Here is a 10919-nt window from a genome sequence, read left to right as displayed (position 1 = left end):
TAAACACCCATTCAAGAGTTTGAGATGAATGCTTCGATTTCCATGTGACAGTTTCTCTCTATTGTTCAGCATCTCCCCAAATATAAATATGTTTTAAAAGTTAAAAGCTCATGCAACAATGTAATATACAGTATGTTTAATGTGAATGTAGCTATGATACAGTGGACTTAGACAGTTGCAGAACAGCGGAGAGAGGAGTGGCATCTTTAGTCTAGTGGCACTCACTCAAGAGCTCCCAGACGAGAGAGACTCAGAGCGCCCTATGACTTTCTGCAAACATGGCTGCCCAAGATGAGCTCAGTAAGTTTCTAAATGACTTCATGGTGATGAAAATAATTCGACAAACTCTGTGTACCGATGACATGTAATTATAAGTTCAGTACGTTGTCATGGTTCCATTCAATAGCACGAAACTCATGTGGTACGACGTTGATTCGAGGTAGCGTTAGCAATTCGCCTGGCTATCACAGCTAGGTAACGTTAGCTAACGCTGCAAGGCCGTATGCCCAGTCATTGTGGAAATGAAAGTGTCACAGTTTAATAAATGAACATCTAAATGCTGTAACGAATACGTGACTTATTTTGAATGACCGGTGTAATCATTTTGTCCCATTATGTCCGGATGTCATGTTGGACCAGTACAATTTACCAGACGATTAAATGCGTTGGTAGCAAGCTATGCCAACCGGCAACTTGAGCTGGTTCATAATCAGTGCAGTGCAGCTTGTCAGTTGCTAGCTCTAGCCAGCTAGCGGGGCAACTGCTAATTAGCTAGCTGGCTAATTCAGAGTCTAGTCTAGTTGTGTATTACGCCACTAAACGTGCATTTTAGTATATCTAACATGAGACATTTAATTGTTAGCCGAGTGTGACTGCAAATATAGACCTCATAAGGTAGCCATTTTGCTTCTACAACTGCAAATAGATATTCTGACATGTCTCAACAGTATAGCAGCTAAGGTGTGCTAAGGAATCTTTTGATCAATCTTTGTACTCTAGCTAGTCTACTTCATAGGAGACTGGTGGCTTACTGGCCACACATGATTTTGTCAGCTTTGTTATTATAGCCCAACATGTACTCACCCCTTTTAGCTTGTAAACTAACATGTCAGTGAATTACCTTTTATAACAGACCCTTATTTGCCTAGTGAGGTCTTTCAAAGGTTGGGGGGTGGGTGTCCTATGCATCATCATCATCATCATCATCATCTAGCCACAGTGACTTGACATCCCCTGACATATAATGTGGAAATGACACAGAAAAGGAGATGGTTGAAGTGTGTCATTAGATAATTTCCCCAACCCTTTGTTATTTGTTCAACTATGCATCAGCATCAGGGGAAGGCTGGTGGAGGTAGAAATCGGAGGACGGGCTCATTGTAATGCATGGAATGGAACGAGGGAAGGTTTCAAACTCCATGCATTACAATGAGCCCGTTCTCCAATTTCTACCTCCACTAGCCTCCCCTGATCAGAATCTAGCTAGACTGAACTTGAGATACCCTCATGGAAATTAAAATGGCACAGAAAGGTAAATGGTTACAAAAATGAAATCAAAGTCTGTGTTGTCAACTTCCCCCGTTTCCGCCCTCTGTTGTCCCACAGATCAACTGGAGCGAGTGTTTCTTCGTTTGGGCCATGCAGAGACCGATGACCAGCTACAGGACATCATTTCCAAGTTCCTGCCCCCCGTCCTCCTCAAGCTGTCCAGCGTGCAAGAGGGCGTGCGGAAGAAAGTGAGGACGTTGACGTGATTCTGTGTCATGTTATGTCAGTCTCGAACCTGGGTCTCCAACATGGAAGACACAATCGTCTACCATTAGGCCGAGAGGATATCCTATGTTATTATAACGTTATGATTTTCTCAAATCTAATCGACCGATCGACTGTCTTGGTAATCTTACCTGTTCTATATGTGTGACTGGCGGGATTCGAACCTGCGATGCAGAGGACGGGACGAGACGAGGCCTTGCCTGACCATCCATATAGAGACCATGTAGTTCAGGGGAGGCTGGTGGTGTTGGACACCATTCCTCATTCCGTTCCATGCATTACAATGAGCCCGTCCTCCGACTTCCACCTCCACCAGCCTCCCCTGTTGTTGTTGTTGTTGTTCACACAACAGCTCTTTGCCACATTTTGACTTTGGTAAATGCTAAGTGGGATGCTTGGGACGGCCCGACTCTGACGTCACCCCATTGCAGTTGAGATTTAAAACGGTTCGGGTTGAGGTCCTCTCCGTGGCTCAGTTGGTAGAGCTTGTCGTTAGCAATGCTAAGGTTGTGAGTTTGAGTCCTGCTGGGACCATATATACCATATATAAACACTTCTGCAGTCTGTACTGTAAGTCGCTTTGGATAGAAGCGTCGGCTAAATGGCATATTATATTTAATATACTGTTGTATGTCTCAAGGCTCCACCTTTCTGTCTCACCCCTTCCCTCTCTCTCCTCCCCCCCAGGTGATGGAGCTGCTGGTCCACCTGAACAAGAGGATCAAGAGTCGGCCTAAGATCCAACTGCCCGTAGAGACGCTGCTCGTTCAGTACCAAGACCCTTCAGCCGCTTCCTTCGTCACAGTAACTCCCCCTCTTATGTCCTACCATGTCTACATCCTACCATGTCTACATCCTACCATGTCTACATCCTACCATGTCTACATCCTACCATGTCTACATCCTACCATGTCTACATCCTACCATGTCTACATTCTCCTGACCACTCAATAAGGTCTCTTTTTGTCCGAAACATCAGTGATTATTAACTTCATTGTGCCGATTTTTTTGTCCTTTTCTGTGCAGAATTTCACCATCATTTACATCAAGATGGGCTACCCTCGTCTGGAGGTGGGGAGGCAGTGTGAGCTCGCTCCCACCCTGCTCACCGCCATGGAGGGCAAGCCCCAGCCCCAGCAGGACAGGTGAGGACACACACACACATGCAATTTATATGTACACATACACACACACACACACACACACACATTGTATACATATGCACACACACACACACACACCTTGCACTTCTTACATTCATTCCTTTGGTATATACGTTTGTTGGTGGCTGAACTCCTCTGCTCCCCTAGCTTGATGCACCTCCTCATCCCAACCCTGTACCACATGAAGTACCCTGCGGACCACAAGACAGCCTCCCCCTTCATCCTGATCGAGAGGCCCAAGACCGTGCAGCTGCTGCTGGAGTTCATGCTAGACGTCCTCCTGATGCCCTATGGGTGAGTGGAGGGTCGACCACCACGGGCGGCCATTTTGAGTGTGGCAGAAGTGAGGCTGTATAATAATGTTTTTTTATTGGTATAGTGCTTTTATCACGTAGCTAGAGCACTTCACAGTTCAGGCAAACAACAGCATTGATTAAAAACAACATGAAACATCGAGGGACAGCGTAGAACAGGGGCAGCACCGTACAGTCACACATTAAAGCCGCCTAAACAGGTAACAGGGCCTTCCACTTGAGAGACACTCACTCCCTCTCTCCTCTCTATTCCCGGGCCTCCAGGTTTGTGCTGAACGAGCCCCCTGTTCGCCCAGCCCCCTCCTCCCCCCAGGGGGGCTCCGGGGCCGGGGCGGCGGCCGGACAGGGTCTCCCCCAGCCTCCCCCGGGGATGAGCGTCTACGCCGCCAAGAGGGTGATCGGGGAGGCCCAGTGGAGCGCAGAGCAACTGGAACAGGTGGGACCTCTGACCTTTGACCTCAGAGGAAAAGGATTGGCTGAAGCAGTGTATTGTTGTTGTTGGAAAAGAAATTGAATTGTGTGTGTGTGTGTGTGTGTGTGTCAGTGTAAGCTGGGCATCGTGAAGTTCATCGAGGCGGAGCAGGTCCCGGAGGTGGAGTCGGTGGTCCACCTGGTCGTCGCCTCCAGCGACACCCGACACAGCGTCGCCACGGCAGCGGACCTGGAGCTGAAGAGCAAGCAGAGGTAGGATGGTGACGATGACGGTGATGATGGTCTATCACCCATTCAGAGAGAATTCTAAATGTCTTCAGAAATACTTCACTGTTAACAGGGGAAACGGAATAGAACGGAAATGTTCCTTTGTTGACGCTGGTGTTTTCATTTAGTGAATTAGCCCTTAAGGTGACTAGTAGAGGTGTTTGAGTCTCAATGTTGTACCTTTCCAGTGTTCTTGACTGGGTCTTGGTCTGGATCTCCAGGGTTCCGGTCTTGACTTCATCTGTTGTTGTTATTATTTACTTATTTTCAATTAAAAATATAAATTTTATTTATTAAAATTTTCCAGCATCATCGACTGGAACAACCCTCTGATCATCAACAAGATGTACAAGGTCTACCTAGGAGACATCCCTCTTAAAACAAAGGTAGGAGCAACAGCGTCTTCTCCTCTCACTCTCATTTCACTCTTTTCCATCCCTTACTCTTCTCCTGTTCCTCTTCTCCTCTCATTCTTTCTCTTCTCACATTTCTATCAGATATATATTAAAGGTATAAGTGAATGGAGAAATACATGTGTGTGTGTGTGTGTGTGTGTGTGTGTGTGTGTTCGTGTGTGTTCGTGTGTGTGTTCCAGGGAGCCAGTCTGAAGCGAGAGCTGAAACATGAGCCGGTCAGTACCAGAGTCAAGCTCAAGATCCTCCCACACCTGTTACGCTCTCGCTTAGCTGCAGAGTGCTTCCCAGCCAACATCCAGGTAGTGTGTGTGTGTGTGTGACTGAGCACTTTACCGTGGGTGTTTGAGAGAGAGAGTGTACACTCACCATTCTTTCCCTCTACACAGGTGGTCTATGACGGCCTGTTTGGTTCCAACACCAACAACAAGCTGCTGTCCCTCACACTGCAGTTTGTCCACCACATCTGCATGGTGTAAGTAGCCTACACACACACACACACACCCTCCAGTTTGTCCACCTACATCTGCATGGTGTAAGTAGCCTACACACACACACACACACCCTCCAGTTTGTCCACCACATCTGCATACTGTTAGAGTCAACCTAATCCACATAGGCGCTCCAGCTAAGCCTTGTGACCTGACATGGGAACACTAGGGCAGTAATCCTCAAGCCCAACCACACCTTATGAAATTCGCTGTCATCAGCCTGTTCTCAGGTCCTGTAGTTATTTGTTGAATATATAATTTTTTTGGGCTATAATGCCTCAAATCTATTAAGGCCTCGCTCACCGCCCAGAAATCTTTGGCGGCCCCCTGGGTGGTTGGTAACCACCGTGATTTGTTTAATCTTGTTTTTGGCAGCTGTCCTGATACCAACAAACCTCTTGGACTGATGTTGCTCAATGGGCTGACCAAGCTCATCAATGAATACAAGGAGGTAAACCGACCGACCGACCGACCAATCAGAACCCTTTTATGATATCATTGGCAAAGCAGAACAGTAAAACACATTTCATAGCATACAGTTGTACATTTATAAAGCACTTTTCATGATACAAGATGATGGCTTGTTATGCTTATTATGGCTTGTTTGTGGTATTGCAGCTGATAAAAAGGTGTGTGTTTGCAGGATCCTAAGCTGTTGTGTGTTGCGTACTCTGCTGTGGGCAAGCTCTCCAGGTAACACTGGCGTTCAGATGGACACACCGCTGTCCTCACATTTATCAACTCTGTGAGCGTGTGTTGTGATTGGGAGATGTGTGTGAAACCTATTTTTCTGTCCCTTCTTCCTTTGTAGCCGGATGCCTCAACTCTTTACCAAGGACATCGCCCTGGTCCAGCAGTTCTTTGAGTCCATGTGCAAGGTGAGTTCGATTGACTTTGTTTTTATTTATTTAAAAAAAACAAAAAAACATCTGTATTTGGCGTGTGTTTTATGTAAAGGTGATGTTGAGTGCCTTGAAAGGTGCCTAACAAGTAAAATGTACATTGTGTGTGTCAGTCCTCTATGGTGACAGTACTCAGGTGTGTGTGTGTGTGTGTGTGTGTGTGTGTGTGTGTGTGTGTGTGTGTGTGTGTGTGTGTGTGTGTGTGTGTGTGTGTGTGTGTGTGTGTGTGTGTGTGTGTGTGTGTGTGTGTGTGTGTGTGTGTGTGTGTGTGTGTGTGTGTGTGCGTGCGTGCGTGCGTGCGTGCGTGTGTGTGCTTCTAATGCATTCCTGTTGTGTGTAGGAGGAGCCTGACGTGCGCCTGGCCATCCAGGAGGCTCTGTCCATGATGGTAGGAGCGTACGCCAACCTGCAGGGGGCGCTGCTCAACCTGATGGAGGCGCTGGTGGCTGCTTACATGGGCAAGGTACCAGCACTGTCTCAATGCTCTCATGTCTGTTTTTATTTGATTACATATGTTTGATGTCGCCAGTATGAATATCACTGGTGGCTGCTTACATGTAGTACTGAATTATTATTATTATTATTATTGTTGACATCTGAATACTGTGTCTTATGCTTAATATAATAGTTTATTGTTGTTGACATCTGAAAATTGTGTTGTGATTGGTGGACAGCCGGAGGTGCAGGTTCGCCAGGTGGCCATGAAGTACGCCAGCATTGTGTTCGGTCCTGATCATGTGCCCTCCAGATACCTGCTCCTATTGGCTGCTGGAGACCCGTGAGTTTCACCATGAACACACACCAGTGATTTACCTGTTACCAGTGATTATCAGTTTATTATTATTATTGATTATCTGATTATTAGTAAGTTGTTGAAGAAATCGCATTTGAGTTAATTTTGAGAGCCACAGCAAGGGGGGTGTACCATTTCCACACGTTTGTCATTTTTAATCTATTTAAACTATTTAAATTTGTTGAACATTTCTTTCACTTTGAAAGTGTCCAGTTGGCGGTGTAGATCATAATTAAATGTATTTACATGTTTAATAGTGACAGTGGACAGTGAATGTCTGTTTGTAGGAGAGAGGTTATTCAGTAGGGACGGTAAAGACAGTGAATGTCTGTTTGTAGGAGAGAGGAGGTGAGTGGAGAGGCCCAGCGGGTGCTGAGGGCCATGCCTGCTAAGAGCCCTGAGAAGGAGGGCTCCAAACCCATGCCTTCCTTCCCTGAGATGGTCGCCTACATCCAGGAGAAGGTGAGATCGCATCCCAAACCAACAACCACAACCACCAACCCCCTACAACCACCAACCCCCCTACACCCTGAACAACCACCAACCCCCTACACCCTGAACAACCACAACCCCCCTACACCCTTAACAATCACCAACCCCTTACACCCTGAACAACCACCAACCCCTTACACCCTTAGACACTTCTTCATGCCCTCTTCTTAATCTGTAGAAGCAATGTCTGTCGGTTCTTTGCAACCTCTGACCTTGTTCTGTCTGACCTCTTCTTCAGGCTGCTCAGAGGATGAAGACGCCAGCCAAGTACATCATTGGAACGTCCACTCTCCCCTTCAACCCGTCTGCCTTTGGCGAGGTAAAAACAAATAGAACAAACACTTGAGGTACATCTTAAGTAGTCTGTTGTGGCTTCCTACATTGTCTCCTTTCCTTCCTCCCTTGTCTCCTTTCCTTGCTCTGCCGCAACGTGAAATAACTTGACAGCTGAGTGTCTTTGGATCCATAACCTCGAAGGAGAGGAAAACAGTTAGGATTATCGAGACCACCGCCTTTTCTCAGTTGTTAGGAACACGACTCCTTGCCTCCTCGCGTCTTCCTGGAAACGCACCGGAGGAGAAGATCTAGGCTCCTCCCCTTTATAGATCTTCTCCTCCGACGCTTTCTGAGGACACGGCGAGTGGAGGACAGAGGAGAGGACACAAGAAGACTCGGCTCCTGACAATTCAGAAAAGTGCGTCTGCTTCCTCGTCCAATTTCCTGTCACCTCACTTCCTGTTTCCCCGTCCCCCTCAGATTGTGCTGTACCTGCGGATGTGTCTGGCGTACAGCGCCGGGGCCACGCCCCTGTCCAAGAGCTTGGCGGACATGCAAGATGACGCCCCGGCCATCGGCCGCTACGTCCACGCCCTGCTCTCCGCCGAGCCCATGTCGTCCTCCGTCTCCGGGCTGAAAGGCGGCGATGCCAACCCTGTCCAGGTCTACATGGAGCTGCTGCAGCAGCTGCTCTCTGCCATCGGAGGTGATTCACGGATCATATGAAGATTAGCGTTTGTGTTAATTTTTCCTTTATTTAACCAGAGAAGTCAGATTGAGATGTACATTTTTTTACACAATGAGTTTTTAGTACAATGAGTTATCCATAGGAGGTGATTTATGGATCATATGTATTCATAAGGGCGGGCATATCATTTGGGTGGTCAGAGATTTTCTAAACATTTCTAGATGAGAAACTCAGTGCTCTTTAGCAGATGCTTTTTTTCAGTGAGTCTGTACATTATTTGTATGTATGGTCCCAGCAGGAATCAAACCCACAACCTTTGCATTTGCTCGTGCCATGCTCTACCAACTGAGCCACACAGGACCTGCGGAGACCTCATTTAATTCAAAAGGAAATTGAATGTGGATTGAATGTGAATTTTCCGTCTTTTCTATTCTATTTGTAGGAATTCCGGTGATGTACTGTCTTCTGGAGGTCGTGTCTGTCTGCCCACAACAACTGGCCCCCAAATTCATCGACAGAATCGACTGGATCAAAGTAAGTCTCTTTCTGTGTCACTGCGTCCCACTTGCCTACCTACACCTTGGTTGAGTAACACAACATGATCCATGCAATGATAATCCATGCTGATGCTAATCCATTCTACGCTAATCCATGCTATGCTAACCAAAGTTCATGCTATATCATGCTATGCTAATCCATGCTAATGCTAACCAACGTTCATGCTAACCCTTGCTAATGATATGTCGTCCCTCCACAGAGTCTGATGAACACCAACAAAGAGGACATGCGGGAGCTCGCGGCCCAGCTCTACGCCACGGTCGTGTCGACCATGTCAGGAAACGAGCTGAAGACTGCCGTGCAGCACCTGATCAAGATCACTAAAGACACTCACGTATGTTCTGCACCCTCACACACGGGGGTCAGGTCAATTTCAGTTCAGGAAGTACATTTAAATTCCTATTCCAAATGTCATTTTGAAAATGTCTAATAGAAATTCAGTTATCTTCCTGAAGTGAAATTGAGTTGAGCCTAACCTAATCTCTGGTGTGACTAGTTTATCCACTGTTGTTTTTGTACACAATACTGGTACATATTCGCCTCAAAACAGCATTTTTAGCAAATTAGCTTTCTTAAACTGTCATTGAAGTTGTCTCAGTTTCACTGAGCTGAATGTTCATTTTTATTGCCTCTTGGAAACCCCCAGAGCCCTGAGAGCCAGCATGGCGCCATCTTGGCTCTGGGCTACATGGTGGGCAGGTACATGAGCAAGAGGAAGGCCCTCACATCCGGAGACTCCGCCCACAACCAAGAGCAGCGCATGAGCGCCACGCCCAAGGAGGACGAGGAGCTTATCGCTATGGCAACCAAAACCATCGGTAGGGTGATGCACACGGCTTTAGCTTATTGTTTTCAGGAGCTCTTAAATTGTTTTCTCCACTTAGTATCATCCACTAAACATAAGTGTGTGTGTGCGTGTGTGTGTGTGTGTGTGTGTGTGTGTGTGTAGGTTCCTTCCTAGACAGTGGGTCTCCATTGCTGGCGGTAGCAGCCTGCACAGCGTTGGGAGAGATCGGCCGTAACGGGACCCTCCTCATCCCCAGTGAGGGCGAAGGCCTGACCAAAATCAACATGGTGGACAACCTGCTGGCTCGCATCCCCTCCGGGAAGGAGACCACCAAGGTAACCATGGTTACAACGTCAGTATTATTGTCAGGGTTCTCCCCAGGATGTTTGAACAGTGGGGCGCTGGTCGCCTTTATTCATGTCAAAATGTACAGGAAATACCGCTAAAACGCTGAATTAACTGAGGAACACAATGACGCTTTCACTTTCGCTTTCGTTTTTTACGAACAATGTCGTTGCCGATCAAAGATAGTGACGTTTGCCTTGAAATGTTTACATCGTGGAGCCTCCAAATTCACAGCGTGGCGCAGCGCCACTCTTCCATTGTTTGGGGAGAACCCTGATTATATTATAATAATGTATACCATTTAGAAGAAGCTTTTATCAGAAGCCACTTATAAATATAGTGAGCACAAATTGGTAAATGTGTTGAATGGTCCATACTTTATGTTACATAGTTATTGTATGAGATTTATGTTCACCTGAATGGCGTTGTTACCTTCTCTGGATGCTTGGTCCTTGGGCATGCTGTGTCAGTCTAGCTGAAGAAATATGGTTGCGGTCAATTCCATTAAAAAATTCCTCTATGCTTTTCAATGAGAGAAAATGTGAACTTAAGCTAACTTCTTGAATCGCCTGAATTGAAATGGAGTAGACCCCAACCTTGATAGACAACACACGCTAATGTTGTTGTGGTTGTTGTTGTTGTTGTTGTTGTTGTTGTAGATGAAGGAGCGAGCCATCCAGACCTTGGGGTATCTCCCAGTTGGAGATGGAGACTTTGCCCACCAGAAGAAACTGATCCAGGGACTCATGGACTCTGTCGAGGTGCGCAACTCTCTGGCTCTCACTGATTAACATAGCTTCATAAGACCTTCATTACACTTCATATGACCTTCATTACACTTCATATGACCTTCATACAACATGCAGAAAGAGTTGGTGCTCTTTACATTGTAAACTCTTTCTCCCTGTCTCGATCTCTGTCTCTCTTCTACCTCTACACACTCTCCTCCCGTTCCCTCTCACTCTTTCTTTTTCTTTCTCTTTATCTGTCTCTCTATCTCTCTCTCCTACTTTCTTTTTCTCTCTTTCTCTCCCACCCCCTCCATCTCTCCCCCCCAGGCTAAGCAGGTAGAGCTACAGTTCACAGTAGGGGAGGCCATCACCAGTGCAGCGATTGGCACCTGCTCTGGGGCCGCCAGAGACCCCTGGACCTGCACTGAGGACCAGTACAGCCCCCCAGACAGTAAGAAAACACACACACACACACACACACACACACACACACT

At 46.8% G+C, this 10919-nt stretch overlaps 1 protein-coding gene across 1 annotated transcript in view; it reads left to right on the top strand.

Moving 5' to 3' along the window:
- Window positions 1–234: 234 nt before the first annotated feature.
- Window positions 235–10919, top strand: part of ecpas (Ecm29 proteasome adaptor and scaffold) — a 20879-nt gene continuing 10194 nt past the window's right edge. The window contains exons 1-24 of the mRNA XM_083693144.1: window positions 235–300; window positions 1606–1736; window positions 2461–2577; window positions 2800–2918; window positions 3084–3230; window positions 3515–3686; window positions 3795–3934; window positions 4257–4335; window positions 4545–4664; window positions 4752–4837; window positions 5229–5304; window positions 5497–5546; window positions 5665–5731; window positions 6096–6218; window positions 6430–6533; window positions 6887–7010; window positions 7279–7359; window positions 7797–8022; window positions 8447–8538; window positions 8762–8896; window positions 9209–9380; window positions 9512–9684; window positions 10354–10455; window positions 10753–10876. Coding sequence (XP_083549270.1) covers window positions 279–300; window positions 1606–1736; window positions 2461–2577; window positions 2800–2918; window positions 3084–3230; window positions 3515–3686; window positions 3795–3934; window positions 4257–4335; window positions 4545–4664; window positions 4752–4837; window positions 5229–5304; window positions 5497–5546; window positions 5665–5731; window positions 6096–6218; window positions 6430–6533; window positions 6887–7010; window positions 7279–7359; window positions 7797–8022; window positions 8447–8538; window positions 8762–8896; window positions 9209–9380; window positions 9512–9684; window positions 10354–10455; window positions 10753–10876 — 2782 coding nt within the window. The 5' untranslated portion in view covers window positions 235–278. The remainder of the gene's footprint in view (window positions 301–1605; window positions 1737–2460; window positions 2578–2799; window positions 2919–3083; window positions 3231–3514; window positions 3687–3794; window positions 3935–4256; window positions 4336–4544; window positions 4665–4751; window positions 4838–5228; window positions 5305–5496; window positions 5547–5664; window positions 5732–6095; window positions 6219–6429; window positions 6534–6886; window positions 7011–7278; window positions 7360–7796; window positions 8023–8446; window positions 8539–8761; window positions 8897–9208; window positions 9381–9511; window positions 9685–10353; window positions 10456–10752; window positions 10877–10919) is intronic.

This window comes from Argentina silus (assembly GCF_951799395.1).
Source record: "Argentina silus genome assembly, chromosome: 21".
NCBI classification, from domain to species: Eukaryota; Metazoa; Chordata; class Actinopteri; order Argentiniformes; family Argentinidae; genus Argentina; species Argentina silus.
This window is presented reverse-complemented; position numbering and strand designations above follow the sequence as displayed.